At 35.3% G+C, this 20062-nt stretch overlaps 1 protein-coding gene across 2 annotated transcripts in view; it reads left to right on the top strand.

The window, feature by feature from the left end:
• Positions 1 to 7210: 7210 nt before the first annotated feature.
• Positions 7211 to 20062, top strand: part of Mrgn1 (Mahogunin ring finger 1) — a 57775-nt gene continuing 44923 nt past the window's right edge. For both annotated transcript variants that reach the window (XM_089232797.1, XM_089232796.1), the window contains exons 1-7: positions 7211 to 7455; positions 7593 to 7711; positions 8412 to 8503; positions 8607 to 8759; positions 9030 to 9150; positions 10091 to 10157; positions 13000 to 13157. In XM_089232797.1, coding sequence (XP_089088923.1) covers positions 7368 to 7455; positions 7593 to 7711; positions 8412 to 8503; positions 8607 to 8759; positions 9030 to 9150; positions 10091 to 10157; positions 13000 to 13157 — 798 coding nt within the window. In that variant the 5' untranslated portion in view covers positions 7211 to 7367. The remainder of the gene's footprint in view (positions 7456 to 7592; positions 7712 to 8411; positions 8504 to 8606; positions 8760 to 9029; positions 9151 to 10090; positions 10158 to 12999; positions 13158 to 20062) is intronic.

The following is a 20062-nucleotide window of genomic DNA, read 5'->3' as shown; positions in this document are numbered from 1 at the left end:
CAGATTCGCTAGATTTTAGACTTTAATGCTCTACGTTTTTTTTTTCTTCCTTAAATTTCATTTTAATCTACGCACTGCTATTTGCAGTAGCGCTTCATTTCCCGATATTCACGATTTATAGTGACTTCAGTAAAAATTGAGAACCTTCACTTTTCTTATCCGCAGTTTTTTTTTTTTTTTTTAATGGTGATAATGGTATTTATGTAGTAATATATCCCGTATTAATCTCGAGGAAATATCGTCACCATAGACAAAAAATGGACACTTATCAAAACTTCACGACACGACAAAAAATATAAATACTGTTTTTATCTAAAAGAAAACAGGTTAATAAAAAAATTTAAAATCACTCGGCGGTGCGCGTGCGTGCATGCGTGCGTGGTAATTAGTACTTATTGCCTTTTATTCACTGTGACGCAGATTTGCATACAGTTTCTTCTTCTTCCCCAGGTTACGTTTGCATGCAGGGTGTCTGGACCGCCTTAAGAGCATCTTGGGCCCCAGGGCCAAGTGGTTTTTCTGAGGCCCTACATAGAATATTAATTAAAAATTCAATTACGTCTCGTTTTTTTTTGGTCCCCCTTCTCTTGAAGCCCCCGGGCCGTGCCCGGGTGAGCCTATGCGTCAAGACGGCACTCTGCATGATGTTCTGTTTCTCCACATATATTTCAACAGGAATGCCGTTTTAACGTTTGCGGGGCGGCCGTTTCGAAACGCGCTAGCGCGTTTGCGTTTCATGTTAGACCATGTATTCTTTGAGGACAATTCTTTGTATTGGTGTTATACTTATTCTTAAAGTTTTCCCCATCTTTTCTGAATCACCCTCGCGCGCGGGTGTGTGTATTTTTAATGCACAATCCAAGTGACTCTTAACATCCTAAGGCCGGCATCCCACTATAAACGTTTGATAAAAGTTCGTTTATAAAACTTGCAAAATGCAATCAATAGGCGGATCAGTCAAGTCCGCTCGAATGTAACAGATGTGCTTATTGGTTACATTTTTAAAGTTTTATAAAATAATTTTTATCAAACTTTAGTGTAAACAATAGTGTAATACCGGCCTTAGTCAATATGTAAGTCAAAGGAATTCAAAATTAAATAAAATATGACCAATACAGCAATTATAAATTATTTATTTCTAATGTCACTTTGAAAACACTTCTCTGGTTATGAAGGTTCTTTGCAAAATCAAATAAGAGATGGCAAATACTAAACAGTTGGAACTAAGAGATAAAATATATATATATTTTTGTTATGTTTCATAGGCTAAGCACAAATTGAGTCGTGTGCAGCGCTCGCGAGTGGGCTGGACCGGAGCGCGATGACGTCAACGCGTCCCACACGTAACGAGAGGATGTGCTTGTGCATATCGGAACACTTCGAGGACTCTGGATGCGAGTGGACGAGCGTTTTCGGAAAGAAACGATTTCGTGGGGCCCGGAACCTTGGCATTTGGGATACTCCCGAACCCTGGATATTATACATTCGTCGTTAAATTTGGCATTAGAATGAAGACATTAATTAAAATACAGGATGGACAAAAAAGTCCGTAGAATGTTTAAAAATGAATATAAACTGCAAAAATAACAGAAATAAAAAACAGTTTGCAGGGTTTGCATCGCTAGGTCACGGGAATTTTCTAACACAGGAAGGAAAAATAACTAAAAAAACAGCCGATATGTGGCGCTGGTACGAGCGACTTCGGTGGAAATATGCAAATGAGACGGTTATAGGAACTTGCACTCCTAATCCACAACAAGTTCACCGTTATAAACCTGCTGCACTCTGCCGTTGCTTTATTTGTGACTCGCCTGCAATGTGTTATCCCCTGTGGTGGTGGTCATGTGTGACACATACTGCTGTAATAAACGATTAGGAGGCATTCTGTTCGTTATTTGAGTATCTTTTCTCTGACTTGTGCACGTCAGCGCAGCCTATTGGCTGTTTTATGAGTTAATTTTTTCCTTTCTTAAAAAAATTACCGTGACCTAGCGATGCTAACCTTGCAAACCGTTTTTTATTTCGGTTATTTTCATGTTTTTATGAATTTGTAAAGTTTCTACGGACTTTTTGCGCACCCTGTATAGTACGGGAATGCTGAAAAATATCTATTAAAATACCGTATGTAAAAACGTGAACACAAAAAAATAATAAAAAATTAGGATTGAACGACAATTCGAAATTAGTAAATAATTAAAAAATTTTGAAAATTCAGATTTTTTTGAAAAATTATTCCTTGATTGATGAAATATCATTATTAATGAAAATTCAGAAGTAAAGGAAAACTATTCTGTAATTTAAAAAAACTGAAGGTGGATTTACATAAATTAATGGAAATTGAAGATGGATAAAAAGTAACGCAAATTTACGATGGATAAAAAGTAACGCAAATTTTTCGATGGATAAAAATTAATGAAAATTCAGGAATTATGAAAATTAATGAAAGTTCACAATTTACAAAAGTTAAAAATTTAGAATGAATCACACAATTAATAAAATTAAATAAATATTATTATACATCATTATATAATTAATAGAAATTGGAATGAAGGAAAATTCTGAAATAAATGGAAAATAATCCCATAATGAATGAAAAAAAAAATTGGAACATGTGAAAAGTCAAAACAACTGAAAGGTTTGATAAAAATTTTAAATTAATAAATAATTCCAAAACTGAAAACTCATATTTAATGACAAATAACTAGATTAATGAAACACCAGACTTTAGTGAAATTAGTAATTAAATTTCAGATATGATGAAAAATAATTCCTCCATCGATCGATGAAATATCATAATAAATGAATATTCGGAATTAAAGCCAAATTCATAAATTTAATAAAAAATATTTCATAGGCTGATTAAAGAAATAAAGTGGAGTTTTCTCAAAAAATTAATGAAAATTCTGGATTGATAAAAATTAATCAAAATTCAGAATTTTGGTTCTAAATTCCGTGGTGTCAGAGATGAATTTTTTCTTCCTTGTAATTATTCCACACATAACCAGTCTTTCGATGAATCTTGTATTAACAAGTGGAGAGGACATTTCTATATATATTAAGGAGCTATTCTACGGCACCGGGAATCAGAAAAGTGTCCGTTAGGGGAGGTTCTACTATATCTCTTTCATTTAAATTTAAATTTTTATTTATTTTCAAATAATTTTCTTTGATTAATTAATTAACTCTTTTTGATCAGTTATTTCTTTCATTAAATCTGAAATTTGTTCCGATAATTCTGAAATTAATTTTTTAATCAACTTTAAATTTTCATAAATTATGAACTTATTTCTTTCAAAAAAACTCTTAATTTTTTAATAAATTATTACTTTCAACAATTCTGAAATTACTCTTGACAATTCCTAAGTAATTCTCAATAATTCTGATTTCTATCAGTAGTTCTGCAATTATTGCTTTCAGTAATTCAGTGGCTATTTTTTCATTAATTATAAATTTCCATTTATCCTAAAACTATTTTTTCAATAATTCTAAAATTATTTCTTCGATTCAATCATTGGTTCCATGATTGATTCCTGCAATGGATTCAAAAGTATGGCTTCTAGGCCAAACGCACGTGAACAGATAACATGCAAGAAATATAAAGCTTTCATAGCTAATTAGAGACGAACTAACATTGCATTTTTAACATTGCATGTTCACAAGAGTTTGAAGTTTTGATTTCAAGAGCTCTAAAAAGTCGTAATTATACACTCGTGTGCAAAATTAAGAGAATTTGCACATTGCTGTGTCTATTTTCACAAAAAGTACTGAACCAAAGGTACTTATGCCACCAAAGAAGTATACAAATATTCAGTGTCGAATATGTAAGGGTACACGTGCGTGTGGGCGGAGCTGTGACCACGGAGGGGATGATAAGGGCACGAGGCGTGTTTTCCACGATTCGTGTGCTCGTACTCCTTGGCGACATTCGCTGTGTTTCTCGCAAGAGTTTGGTAAATTTTATAAGCTATCAGGTAAAATGTAGCCACAAACGTATGGATGACGGAATGAGATGGAGAATTGTCGATAGATTGGAGACAGGGCAATCACAAGTGCAGGTAGCTACAGAGCTCAATGTTACGCCCAGTGTCGTCTGCAATTTGTGGAAACAGTTCCAGAACACTGGATCCATATCGAGAAGACCTGGACAAAGTCGTCGAAGAGCCACGACGACCAATTAGAATCGTTATTTGGCACTTTCAGCGTGGCGCCACAGGAATGCTACAGCATCACAGCTCTCACGTGAGCTGCATTCTGCCACTAGAACTCGAGTTTCATGGTTTACTGTTGCCCGAAGGCGTCATGAGAGAGTGTTTTATGCCAGAAGACCCGCTGTTTGCGTCCCGCTAACTGCAGCACACAAGAGACCGCGTTTGGCATGGTGCAGACAACATCAGCCTTGGACCAGACTTCAGCGGAGCACCGTGCTCTTCACATGTGAGTCGACATTCAGCCTGGACACTGATACTCGACGTACACTCATATGGAGAGAGCCTAGTACCCGATACCATCCCTCCCACATCAGGGAAATGGACCACTATGGTGGTAGAGGTGTCATGGTGTAGGCAGGCATCATGTTGGACGGCAGCACACCCCTCCATGTGTTTGGCAGAGGGTCCGTGACTGCTAGGAGGTATAGAGAGGAGAGCTTAGAGCCACCTATGTTCGACTTTTCAAGGGCGCAGTTGGCCCTCGGCTCCTGTTCATGAACGACGACGCTCGTCCATATCGGGCTCACCTGGCCAACGATTATCTGGAAAGTAGGGATATTCGACGTATGGATTGGCCAGCCAGATCTCCTGACCTAAACCCTATAGAACATGTCTGGGACGCTCTTGGGAGGGCAATTGCATCTCGCCATCCCGGAGCTGAAAACTGCGGTGCTGCAGGAGTTGAACCGATTGCCACAGGGACTCCTCAACTGCCTCGTGTCCAGTATGCCGTCGCGCTGTGCGACCTGTCTGACTGTGAGAGAGGACCATACCCCGTATTAGACTCATTTTCGGTTCGATCTCGCAAAGTGGATTTTGGACATTCCTGCAATGATAAGCTTTACTGACAATCATGCTTGCGTACTATGACTTTTGTATGGTACATCTCTTTCTCTGTTATAAATGTGTATTCGTACCAAATTTCATTAAAATCTGTCCATTAGTTTTTCAGAAATTCGACATAATATGCTAATTCTCTTAATTTTGCACACGAGTGTATTTTTTTAGAAAAATAATTTTCAAACAGAATCTCATCAACTTCCCCTATGGCGTTTTCCTTTATAATCTCGCTCAGCTCATGTTTGTTTGGAATCAGCGCTGCCGGTCGTGACGTCACACTAATGTGCCCTATATCTCCTTCTTGCTACGTTTCTGATAAAGGTTAGCGATGTCCCTAGGAGCCGCGACGCACACCTTGTGAAACCCCTACATAAACCATGCCCCCAAAACTATGAAGCTGAGAGGGCTCTAGATCCAGTCCGGGATGATTCTCGTCATTTTTGTTTTTTCAGGCTGTAAATTCACCAAGGAGAGGAACGTGAAAAATCTGACAAGGGGCCCACAAAAGATCCCAGCCTATGGGGGCCCTGTGCAAGTTTTTTGTACTCCGTGGCAAAGTGGTCGTAGGCAGGGCGACTAGATGCTTAGCAGTGCCGTCTTAAGGCATGGGCCCACCCGGGCACGGCCCGGGGGCCTCAAGCGAAGAGGGGCCTCACAAAAATGAAATATGGTTGAAATTTTCGAAATTTGTTTGGTAGGGCCTCAGAAACATCAATTGGCCCGGGGGCCCATGATACTCTTAAGACGGCCCTGATGCTTAGTCACCCCGAGCAAGCGCGCATTTTGACGCCCCCTTGTAATGTTGAAGGAAAAGTTTCAGAATGAAATTTGCGCCCCCTCGGATCTAGCACCCGGGGCACGAGACCCACCTGCTCCCGCCCCTAGTTGCGGTCCTGGTCGTAAGTATACAAACTTCCAACTAGCAGCCATGGGTGGAGATACGGAGGCCCCCCCCCCCCAGCGTCAAAGGTAAAGCCGACTGATCTAATGTCGCTTTCAATTATTTTGGAATTATCACTTCATTAATGCTGAAATTATCTCTTTCATTGATTTTAGAAATATCACTTCATTAATGCTGAAATTATCTCTTTCATTGATTTCAGAATTATCACTTCATTAATGCTGAAATTATCACTTCATTAATGCTGAAATTACCTTGCATTGATTTTAGAACTATTTCTTCCATAAATTCTATAATTTTTTCTTTCATTAATTTTGGAATTATCTCTTACTTTAATTCTGGAATTACCGCTTTCATTAATTTTGGAATTATCACTTTCCTTCATTCTGGAATTATCTCTTACTTTAATTCTGGAATTACCGCTTTCATTAATTTTGGAATTATCACTTTCCTTCATTCTGGAATTATCTTTCATTAATGCTGAAATTATCTCTTTCATTAATTTTGGAATTATCACTTTTTTATCAATGCTGAAATTATCTCTTACATTAATTCTAGAATATTTTCTTTCATTAATTTTGGAATTATTTCTTTCATTGATTCTGAAATTATTTCTTTCATTGATTCTGAAATTATTTCTTTCATTGATTCTGGATTATTTAAATTATATCTTATTAATTCTGGAATTATCTCTTCCATTAATTCTATAATTTTTTTTTTATGGGAGCTAGATATTTCGAATTTTTCTTTTTAAGTTCAAGTTATTGATTTGCCTGTTTTTGCTTCAAAAAATGCTTCGGAATTTGTTCAATGTACAGTGTAATTTATATGGGCCCATAATTAATTTCAAAACATCCTGAACTTTATGGATTGATGCAATTGGATAATATAAGGCAATACGGAGACATTAATTCTCATTTTCGTGCTTGAGACGATATAAATAAAAAGCTGAAATTAACGTTATTGAATGGATATCCACCTCAATGGGTCTGACTCATTATTTTATACTTAATTTTCTGGGCTTCGTATTTCTAAGCGAACTCAATATTTCGAAAATCAAAATTCAATTCAATTTTTAAAATTATTGATGTGGTGGAGAACCCCATTATTATGCTAAAATCGGCAATTTTAACATTGATCTCTATGGGGGATCGTGTTTGTTTGCACCGAGTCACGTGATCTTCCGACGGAGATGTTAGGGGAGACCGCTGACGTCATGCTCCCTCCAGTAATATAAGCTCAATGGGGCCATGACATGAACTTCTCATACGCAAACTTGCAAATATGATTGGCTAATCATTTTACCGCTAGTATTCAGCTGCGGTCAAAGCCGATCATGTGTATAACGACAACACCTCGACATCTGCCTTAGTTTCGTTGTTCTTAACATGGGCATTCGTGTCATTTGAATTTGGGAGATGGGTAACATATTCAATCGTCAAAATGCTCGCGTTGAAGAACTTGATCTTATTCCTAACAATGCATACCGTTACCCTCCGAAAGCAGGTCGGTCATTTTTGTTAGATCTTAGATCTTTAGGAAAGATCAAAATTTTTATTCTATTTCTCTCTTGTTTATAGGTCAGTTTTTTTTTTTATAATTATTGAATATATTAGTCTTTTAACAAAGATATTCACTTTCAGGTACATATTTTGCTACCCATTTCATCATGGGAGCTGAACGCTTTGAAACAACACAGCCAGAAGCTTTTCTGTTTGGAGAGAACATGGACCTGAATTTCCTAGGATCAAGACCTACGCCGGCAAGTGTATTTATTGAACTCTCATTTTACTCATGGATCCGACAGTATTTAAATATTAGTCTATGTATTTTTGGTATGGTGAGATAGCTGCTGTGATGGGAATCCTGTACTTGTTCGGAACAAACACACCCCAGCTGTGGTTTTTGCAGTTTTATGACCAACAAAGACTTTTTATTATCTTTTACTTTAATTACCTTACCCTGCATTGCCGACCAAGAATCGTGGGACATGCGCTATACACACACATTTTCCAGCATGGCCCAGGTTCTCTTCGACCACCTGCTAAAATCTCTTTATTCAGGTAGAACAGTGGGCTATGATCTGGTTGAGGCACTGAGAGATATAATCTTCATACATACCATTTAACTTTTCTAGTAGTATTCATAATCAAACCTTATGATAATGCCTTTCTACATTGAATGGAACTGACTTAATTTTGAGGAGATTGCTTAGGACCCCAGTGCCGTCTTTAAAATCATCATGGGCCCCCGAGCCAAGTGATTTTTCTGAAGCCCTACCAGGTAAATTTGCATGCTTACTCTCGAAAATTTCAATCAGATATTTTTTTTTCTGATCTGATGTGAAACTGACTATATGAGAGGATCCAAATTTACAGAATGTGACTGTGATTTCATTGATTGAGAATTTTAGAAAAAATTGTTTGTTATTGAAGTTTATTATTGCTGATCATCTTTTGTAGTTTCCATATCCAGCCCCTCAACAGCCAAACGAGCCAACAAGAACACTTCGCAGTCTTATCAATATTCGCAAGGAATCTTTGAGATTTGTAAAGTATGAACGTATATTCATGTGCATTTGTTTAAAAAAATTCTGAAGTGTTATATTTTTAATAATTCAGATTTTTTAATAATTAAATATTTTTATACATTTTTAGAGCTCCTGAAAATGCAGATGGCAATGGACTTTCAGGTAATACTTGCCCCACAAACACTAGCTACAACATAGACTTCACGTTTGATTCTGATGTCCGGTGTGCAATAACGATTCACTACTTTTGCACTGAAGAGGTGACTGCAAATGGTGTTTTGTAAGTATACTTTTTGATTAGCATAATGTTTCAATGGTGAAACACAAATTCTTTGTTTCGTAAAACTGGACAATTTCAGAGATTTTTTTCTCACTTTAAGAATATCTATTTCAATACATTGAATATAGTAGAATAATATTCTCCTTTTTCCTACCAGAAAATACAAAATGTCACGTCTTTTTGTGTACTTATGTTATGCTTTTGTTACTTATGAATTTGGAACATGTAATCAAATAGCAAATTTTCTACTTTATTTTTTGACAATCATAGCTATACTCCTCGAGATTCTTCAATGAAGAGCTCAGAAACTTTCCATTACAAAAAAGGAGTGAATCAGCTGTTCAGTCAAGTTTCCCATGTTTTTGATCCTAGTAAATACTCTGAAGAAACGGTAATTCCATTACATGTTTCATAAATTAATTGTTACCATTTATATAAAATAGGTCATTGATCTTAACCCGTGAATTTTTTTCAAGTGTGAAAATCTGTTTATTTGAAGCTTAATATAATCATCAAATTGTAATATAATTATTCTTAGCAGAATATTTTTCAGTAAAATTACTGTTCAAAAGAAATGGGTAGTCTCCAATATTTTTTTTTTTATTCTATTGATCTCACCAAATTCAGAAAGTTTACTTTTTTAATACATTTTACTTCATTGAATATATGTATATTAACCCTTCATTGGGCGGCATAAAAGTTACAAAATCTAGTGCAGTGCATCTACTAGGTTACATGTATGAAAGCTTACTATTTAGTTGAAAAATGAATGAATTTTTGATGATAACACTGCTCAACAACAAAAAAAATTATATTCTCAAAAAGTTTCAACTGTTTTTTGGGAATTTTCGGCTGCTGATTTCAAAAGGTGTTACTTTTGCTGAATTAGCTCTTGTTTTTGAGAAATAATACATATTCTTTACTATTTCAATGTAGTTACGTTATTACATGTATTGAAATTTAATTTTCACGTTATCTCAAAAACTAGAGCCAATCTGACAAAACCAATGCCAGATTCAGAATCAGCACCCAGGGTGGAAAATCTGCTACAAGCTGCTACAATTGCCAATGTCTGTTATATTCTCTTACAATTTTCGGCTGTTTGCTGGATTTTGCTACAAAAATACAGAAACTTTAACTCTGCGTCATCTTGTGCCAAAAATTGTTCCTTAAGAAGTTGCATCACAATAGCCTTTGATAAAGCTTGAGAATATGCTATATATATAGCACTTAGTCTCCACTTCTAAGTTGAAGCTTTAATATTTTAAAACTTATTTGTGATGCACCTGTCATTATGCCCGCTTAATGATTAATTGTGGGTTTTTTTAAAGTTATCTTACAGAGTAGAAGATGATATAATTCCTGTGCTAATACAGTGTGTAGCAGAAGAGGGTGAAGGTAAGTTTATATTGTTAAATGGTGTTTGATTCATTGTACTGTATATCATGATTAGGGCTCAGACTTTTTAGGGCTTAAAATTTGGATAAAAGTTTAAAAGATATATCTATAATACTATCCATGTACAGTATAAAGAACACCTCCCCGATTTTTTTTGCAAAAAGGGTTTTATGTATAAATAATAAGTGGACGCATAATTTTTTACTGAAGACAATATTTACAGGAGCTTCATTCCTGGCATGTTAATCCCTACTGTTGCCATCTTTGTGGAACATAATAACTGTTTCTCTGGTGTTGCCAGGTACATAATACTGTCAACCAGGGTTGGGTTTGCGATGTCAAAAACTGACTTTTGACATGACAATCATCAAAAACTGGTTTAAACTGTTAAAGACCGTCAAAAACCTAAATGAATGCTTTTTAATAATGTTTCTGAACACAATAGGTACATATTATGATGAAAAACTTACTTTTTTGCATATTACAATGTTTTTTTTTTTTAACAATCATTTATTACAATGATTAAAACAAAATATTAATTATAATCTGCAATTTTGAATTTTTCAACATAAAAGTCTAGAACATATAAAATATATAGGTTATATGTTATTATGTAAACATAAAATTATGTTTGTATATAGGTTATATATAAGCATAATTTTATGGAAATGTGTGAATTACCTTTTGGGTTTGATAATACAATTGAATAATCGACGTTAGATTTACCCAAAATTCCAAAACGAACACGGCTATACGCGTTTCGGAACTATATGAAGTTCCTTCAGCAGTAGCAGAAACAAAGAAGAAAGAAAATATATATTAAAGAATATTTTCTTTCTTCTTTGTTTCTGCTATTGCTGAAAGAACTTCATATAGTTCCAAAACGCGTATAGCCGTGATTGTTTTGGAATTTTGGATAAATCTAACATCAATTATTCAATTGTATAATTTTATGGTTTATTAATCTAAGCTACTCATTACCTGTGTTCAATTTGCTAAGCGGTATAGAGCTACTTATTCAAAATATGTATGATAGGACATCAGAGTTAGGTTTTTGACTTCAAAAACTAAATCAGTATTAAAACAGTCAAAAACTTACTGTCAATGTTGTCAAATAGTTTTTTTAACCTGATAGATATGTTAAATAAAGAAACACTTACTTTTTTGTAGGTTAAAGGGTTTTATATTTAGAATTATAATTACTGAGAAAAAAATACCTATTTTTATATTTTAAATTTTCAAAATTTTATTCCATATAAAAATTCTCACACAGCATCTGTTAATACACTAATTGAACTCATTTATTTTCACCTAAAAATTTCTTAGCTCAGGGTGTATAAATTCACAGTTTTAAAGAGTATTTTCAGCCAAAGCAGAGCTGACAAGACTTGATACCCAAAGCATTTGTTTTGCACATTTAAATACAGCTTAAATTGGAAAACCATTGCATTATAAATGCTAGTAAATATACCATATCGTAGTACAATAGTCAAAATAACTAAGTTTGACTAAGAATAAGTTACAGGAGTTTAACATCATATACAAGCTAGCCTTGCCAAATTGAATGACATTTTAGTCCTATAATTTAGTGTTGTGATAACTAGATATATTTCAATGTTATGCACAATAAGAGTATTATTTTAAGTATCAGTAATTATCTAGATCAGCGGTTCTCAACCGGTGCTCCTTGTACACTCTCCAGAGGCTCCGCGGCCGTTCGAGGAAAATAAAAAAAAAACAGTAAAATTAAAAAATAATTATTATAAATATTTTTAAATAGAGTAAAATTAAATCAGTAACTTTGATGAATAATTAAAAAATTGGCCTATGGGGCTCCGCCATAGAATTTTTTTACTTAAAAGGGCTCCGTGAGTCAAAAAAGGTTGAGAACCGCTGATCTAGATAATTTAATAATAATAGAAATCACAACATCACACATATATGATGTAATAAACTTTTTAAACGCTTATCTGTTGTAAAAAGAGTACAGCAGATGGTTTATATCAATGCACACATATATAAGCAGTTGAAGAAATTGTAGAAGGTCAAGAATCATGTTGAATCAGAGAATGTTAAATCATTCCATAGTTTTCCTTCAGTGTTTATGTTGTGCTTATTCAAATTGTACATTTTATAAGAAAAAAACATATATTGTCCAAAATAATTCTGTATAGAGTAGAAAATTATTTTACAATCATATTAAATATATTTATTCTTTGTACAACATAGTCACTTTAAACATTACATGCAATTAACGTGTGTATTTCCAATGGGAATTTTTATATTGAAAAGCAATATTTGAGGTTTTTGACAAAGGTTGTTGACGTCAAAAACCTGCCAACCCTGCTGTCAACAGTCACGGTAAGTCCTTCAGAAAACTGGACATGCATTATTCCCTGACTCCTCTCCTATTTTACGAAAACCTCCTGTCTTGAAGAGATATTCTGCATTGTCTTTATCTGGTACAGTGGATGGTACAAAGTCGAACTCTGATGTAACCTATATATAGTATTCCATATAACCTGACGCACACTTTAAAAAATAAGGTCCCATCTAACCAGAAAGCATTGCTAGCAAAAAAATGAGCAGAGTAAAATGCCACTTTTTGTTGTACTTTGTGCTTAGTTTCAAATAATTATGCACTCTTCCAATTACTGAGAAAATTTCTGAGAATTGCAAAACATATCTCCACATCCTGCACTGACTTTTGACATGACAAGCTGAGTTTTATAATCTCATCAATGTTTATATCTCTATAGCAGTCAAAATGGCCACTACTGTTATTATACTAGATATCATTGTTCAAAAAAAAAAAGTTAATATATTTTCTTCACATATTTAGAGCCTCGTCAGTCTCATATGGTGATTGCTATTGTTGAAAAAAATGTTGATGGTACATATATCCTAAAAACATTGAAGCAAAAGCTGTTCTGTGATGGGCTGTGTTACTTGCTGCAAGAGATATATGGAATAGAGAACAAAAATCAATTTTTTGCTAAGGTGAGGTTGATTAGACCTTTGAAGTGATTTTTTTCAGTATATATCCTATCTTATACATCTACCTTGTTGAAATGCTTTATTCTAAATTAGCTTCAGATCATATATGTTGTGCTTTATTACAACTTGTCCACAATAAACATTGTGTGTGTATGAAGTTTTAAACTGAAGAGCCAAAAAAACTGGTACAGGCATGCGTATGCAAATAAAGAGATATGGAACCAATCAGAGTACGGCGCTGTGGTCGGCAACGCCTATATAACACAACAAGTGTCTGGCATAGTTGTTAGATCTGTTACTGCTGCTACAATGGCAGGTTATCGAGATTTAAGTGAGTTTGAACATGGTGTTATAGTTGGCGCACAAGAGATAGGACATAGCATCTCTGAGGTAGCGATGAAATTTGGATTTTCACGTACGACCATTTCACGAGTGTACCGTGAATATCGGGAATCCGGTAAAAAATTAAATCTACGAGATCGCTGCTGCCGGAAAAAGATCATGCAAGAGTGGGACCAACGACGACTGACGAGAATCATTAAACGTGACAGACGTGCAACCCTTCTGCAAATTGCTGTAGATTTCAATGCTGGGCCATCAACAAGTGTCAGCGTGCGAACCATTCAACGAAACATCATCGATGTGGACTTTTGGAGCCAAAGGCCCACTCGTGTACCCTTGATGACTGCACGACACAAAGCTTTACACCTCGCCTGGGCCCGACAACACTGACATTGGACTGTTGAGGACTGGAAACACATTGCCTGGTCTGACGAGTCTCTGTTCCAATTGCTTCGAGCTGATGGACGTGTACGGGTATGGAGACAACGTCATGAATCCATGGACCCTACATATCAACAGGGGACTGTTCAAGCTGGTGGAGGCTCTGTGATGGTATGGGGCGTGTGCAGTTGGCGTGATATGGGACCCCTGATACGTCTAGATACGACTCTGACAGGTGACAGGTACGTAAGCATCCTGTCTGATCACCTGCACCCATTCATGTCCATTGTGCATTCCGACAGACTTGGACAATTTCAGCAGGACAATGCGACACCCCACACGTCCAGAATTGCTACAAAGTGGCTCCAGGAACACTCTTCTGACTTTAGACACTTCCGCTGGCCACCTAAATCCCCAGACATGAACATTATTGAACATATCTGGATGCCTTGCAACGTGCTGTTCAGAAGAGATCTCCACCCCCCTCTTACTCCTACGGATTTATTGACAGCCCTGCAGGATTCATGGTGTCAATTACCTCCAGTACTACTTCAGACATTAGTCGAGTCCATGCCACATTGTGTTGCGGCACTTCTGCGGGCTCGCGGGGGTCCTACACGATATTAGGCAGGTGTACCAGTTTTTTTATCTCTTCAGTGTATTATAACAGCACAATGAAAACATACTGTTTATGTAAAGATGGCTTTTGTGGTTGCCATAATTGCATGTTGGCAAGGAAGCTAAAAATGTGTATTTTTTCTTGTTGAATTCACAACTATATTGTTCCAGATAATGTCTCTCACAAGCACTCGAGATGGCAAAGTATGAAGCAATTTATCGCACAACACAGATTTATTTTACAGAAGAGCTATCACACATACTCACAAGCAATAAAATGAGATGTCCTTCCCTAAAGTCGTGAGAACCTTAAAAAATGTTCGTTATGTCTCATCACTATGTTATTTTCATGCTTAAGCCTGATATGGAATAAAATAAAGTTTTCAATCAAATTGGGTTCTTATTGAGTGACACTGCACACTGCGCTGACAAGGTTATGGGCCACGCATTATAATGATATGCAGTGTGGTGTTGATATAACCCAGCGGAACGTATTTTCAAAATGAACTTCCCATATTTGCTAGAATGGGGCTGCTGCTGAAAAATATTAACGAACTTTTGCCTATAGTTCCCGGAGATGGATTCCGACTTCAAGTTTTCTCTGCTCAGCCTGGGAAATTGTTCTTCATGGAAGTATGATATCAAAGTCTACCTAATGGACAGAGGTTGTTGGTCCTTCATCGAGAACTCTGAACCGCCTATCGCAGAAGGAATGTCCGGTCAAGAAATAATAGACTATTACTTGAGAAAGGGGCGTGCATACTCTACGATATATTATGCCGTAGAACCGCAATATCGTAATCTCGTCAGTGCTACAATGGATGGTTCCAAAGCATGGACAATTCTCCGTAACCACTTCAAACCTAAGACCAGAGCAAGAGTCATACAACTACTAGATGAGTTCTTCTCGCTTCATTACGATGAAGACGTTGATACAAGCATCTGTGTTTTCAGTGCTTGACTGAGGAAAGCCGTGCAAGCGCTAAACAAAGCAGGCCATCCACTCGAGAACTTATATCAGGATTTTCAACTCATAAGATTCCTGCCTCAACGTTTTCAAGGCATTGTGCAGCTGATCTATCGGTAGGATGACAAAGATTTCGTGTTCAATAACATCGAACAAGAACTCATATTGGAGGAGAACAGATTACAACAAGCCAAAAAAGATTTGGGTGAACATTCTGAAATTGGAGCCTAGAATGTGAACTCTCGTGCCAATCCGAAGTCGCTCATTTTGTCAAAGAACGATGCTGAAAATAACAATTTCAAGAAAGTTAAGAAGAAATTCATGAAAGGTAAATTAAATCTTTCTCAAAATAATATGCGTAAAAATGATGTAAAACACGATGTAAATGCTCTAACTTACCATTTTGATGACGATACTAATTTATCAAATGTAACTTTTGAAGAGCATAATGCATATTTAAGTGAAGTGTTCACAATTCAAAATAATGATCCTGTAGAAAAATTTAATTGGGCAATAGATACAGCCACAACAGCTCATTTTTGTAATAATCTCAATCTATTTATTGAATATAAACCTATCGCAAATGCAACGATGTCTCTAGCTGTAAATGATGCAGAAAGTCTGATAAAAGGCATCGGAATGGTTAAATTTCATGTTTTCACGAACAGTGTTAAGAACAAGTTATATTTTAATAATGTTCTTTATTTACTGAAAATTCACCATAATCTAATTTCCAGTTTAAAAATTGATAAAAATGGTTGTCATTTTGTTTGTTCTAGTGGTAAAATACAAGTTTATTCTCCCAAGTGGAAAAAGATATTTTACGCACGAAGGCAGGACATGTTATACTTTGTTAAACCTAAGTATTCTTTTTAGGAAATTTTTGCACGAAAAAGAAAAGATGGAAATGAAATCATTAGTATTGTTGAAGAATTTTATAATGCTCTATACAAACATGAAGAACAGGATTGGGACAGAGGAAAGGGAGCAGAAAGAAAAGAAAATGAAGCCGAATTTGTACAAGTAGCACCTGTGCTGAAACACAACTTATTGCCTACAAGGCTATAAGATGTGTGAAAAAATGCAAATGCCCAGGTGAAGATGGGATTTCAATAGACATTATTAAAGAAGCAGGAGAAAAATTTTCCAGTATGCTAGCTGCCTTGTTCGCAAATTGTCTCACAAAATTCGATGTGCCTGAAGATTGGAATAATGCAATGAGGATTCTTCTTTACAAAAAGGGTGAAAAAGAGGATATCAAGAACTAATGACCAATCGGTCTCCTATCAGTAATTTATAAAATCTTCACCAAAGTGCTAACATATAGGCTTGCATCCAAATTGGACGAAGCTCAACCAAAAGAACAGGCAGGATTTCGAAGTGGATTTAGTACAATGGATCACATCCACACAATCGGGGAACTTATAGAGAGACATAAGGAATACAAAGTACCATTGTGTATGACCTTCATTGATTTTGAGAAAGCGTTTGACTCTGTCTTCGCATCTGCTGTTGCTAAAGCTCTAGATGTAATTGGGGTAGAGAAGACTTTCATCACACAATATCATTAAGAAAATATATGACAAAGCAACTGCAACGATTCGTTTGGATAAAGGAAAAGCAAAAATTAAACTTGGAAAAAGAGTCAGACAGGGTGATACTATCTCACTAAAACTCTTTACCGCTGTTTTAGAAGAAGTATTCAAAAAACTGGATTGGGATAAAAAAGGAATTAAAACAAATGGAGAGTTTCTCAACCATTTGCGTTTTTTGCAGATGACATTGTTGTTATCAGCAGTAATCCAGGGGGTGAACTATCTCTGCAGTCCTTAGTAACTACTAGTCCTAATGAACTACCGGTCGGAGGACTGAAGCTAAGGACCGCTTCAACTACTAGTAGTTAAGAGGTACTATGTACTACCAGTCCTTAAGGTCACGTGACGTGAAACAGTAGTTAGAGGGGGAGAAAATTTTTGGTTTCGAGAGTAACAGATCTCTAACCAATCGGGATGCCGTTTGAAGCCTACAACTACTACTAATTATTTAACAATCGTTTTTCCGCAGTGGGTTGTGGCAGCGATTTCATGTTTACAAACAAACATGTTGTAAACAAACTTTTTTTTTCCGAAGGACTCGCCATACATTTTTTTGTCACCCGTGTTTTGCAATTTTTTTTTCTCTAATATCGCTGGCTAGTCAAAGTATTTTTCTTGTCCCAGCTCATGGACCCCACTTTTGGATGCTTGAAGAAGCGAGTATATGGGACCCCAGCTGCATATAAGCGGGTCGCATACTGATGAAATCAAAATTTGAAAAAAAAATTCTTACAACCAAATGTAAGATTTTAAATTAAGGTTACCGGCACTAGTTGAGCCTATGGCCGTAATGTGCCTTTTCGGGGCAGACTTTCCCTTTTTTTTTTTGGGGGGGGGCCCCTTCTTGAAAGGGTTATTATGCAAAATAATTATAGATTTTTGGGCCCCCTATTCACCTCGGGAGCCGTACTTGAGGCCCCAGCTGAATACTGTTTTTAATATTGAGTGCTACTTTTTTTTAAAAACCAATTTGTTAAATGATTTTTTAATTATCCATTTTTATTCCTTTTAAATTCATTGAAACAACGAATTGCAAATTCTTTCTGGAGCAATTAAAATAATAAATTATTGATAATTTATAATTAAAAGAATTAACTGCCTTGCTGCGTATTGTAGTTCTGTATTTTAAACTATGGGTTTCTCCTCAGTATTAAAAAATATTATCAGAACATGATTCTCTATGAATGAGCACTTACCTGTTAATGCAAGTGAATACTTCTATATTAAAGATCTTTCATCAATTTATCTGTTTCATATTTAGCTTCCAACAAATAACTTCACCTGATAACTTTCATTTGATCGTATATTTCATTTCAGTTGATTAGAAGATGAATGATTGATTGAAGTTGATTAATAGAAACATGAATTGAATAACAACTTGCACACATGATTTGTCATACAAAAACATTTTATTTCAAACATATATTCATAGAAAGTTATCATAATCACAATTTATTTGTTGTACTTTTCTTAGAAATCGCATCCTTCAAGAATATAATTTTTTGAGATTCATTAATTTTCATTTGCATCTTCAAATGTTGATTTACCTGAAATTAGAAAGAGGAAGAAAAAAACACCTTTATTATGCTTATCAATCTTTAAATGTACTGTATATTTGATTTCAAATTATAACAGTCTTTATTTGCATAAGTAGAGATAATTCGTGCACAATAGCACTTTGTTGACTCGCCACCATTTTATCACAGTAGGATCCAAAATGCATCAACTGTGTTTTACAAGGGAGGCCTGGCATTGCACACAGATGCACTTGTTCATGTCTAGATCTTTTTACCTAGGGCTTCACAAATCTTAGGAGCCAACATTGCAAAAAAGAAAACCATACTGACACCTAAAATTTTCTATGCAGATCACAAAATATTTTGAGTTTATGTCTGCATCTTCCGATATGTGAAGATCATCACCAAGTGCTAAAAAAGTTGAATATAATTTGTTTTTACTTTGGATTATTTCTCCTAAAAATATGCTTGGCTGCCAAGAAATTTGGCCGGCACCTAAAATGTTTTTCAATTTTTCGAGCCATGGTTCTACCCTAAAATTTTGGTCAGACAGATGAAGTGAAAAAACCTATTGGCACGCAGCTAACTTCAAATTTTCACTTTACTTTCAGCTTCGCTCTAAAACACATCCTTAGCAACCTCTTGTGGATCAGGGAACCCTATTTAAATTAACATAGAAATTTTGCAGTGTTGTATGGTCTTACTAGTTAAAAAGTATAATATTATTTGTCGTCAAACATATTGTTTTAATATTTCCATTCACAAAATTTGCTCATCAGTAAATATAACACGTTTTTCAAAGAATTAATATTGCTTTTCAGTTAGCAAAGCTTCTAAAGGTTTTTTTTAATGCCCTCCCTCTCATTTATATAGCCAAGACAGGTTTTTCTACAGTATACATGTTTTTACTTGCACTGGTCAAATTTTGAGTGGTACAGGTAGCCATTAAGAAATCTATCTTAATTTGCTCAATTCAATTATGTCAAAAAGAGTTGTTCTTTCAATAGTATCTGAAAAAATTATGATTATAAAGAAAATTACTCATAACAAGATATTTCTCGAGAAAAACCAATATGGTATGGACTAAAAACAATGCCACCTTTCCCCCCCCCCTGCTTATTTTGTTTTTGCACACATAAAATGAGTTGCTGAAATTACAATAATTTCAGAGGGAAGTATATTTCTGTTAAGTTTTATATTGAGAAATATTCAAGTGATTGTACAGTTTACAATTTTTATGAATTTTCTCAACTTAAAATTGAATGTGTATGAAATAGGTTATTTTAATCATGGTGCAACATAAATAAGACACTGAAATACAACATTTCTTAATAAATATGTGAATTTATGTAATACAACCTCTCCGAAACACTGTTATGTCTGCGATCTGATATAACACCAAAATTCTTTGGATGGGATGGTGGCATTAAATCGGGGGTTCGACTGTATTTGTTCCACTAGGGTTGTTGATACAAATGAAATCAGTGA

Source organism: Pholcus phalangioides, unplaced genomic scaffold (genome assembly GCF_987345545.1).
Source record: "Pholcus phalangioides strain wild (caught in Gottingen) unplaced genomic scaffold, Ppha-v1.0 ptg000007l_1, whole genome shotgun sequence".
NCBI classification, from domain to species: Eukaryota; Metazoa; Arthropoda; class Arachnida; order Araneae; family Pholcidae; genus Pholcus; species Pholcus phalangioides.
Note: the sequence above shows the minus strand (reverse complement) of the source record. Positions and strands in the feature narration are given on the sequence as shown.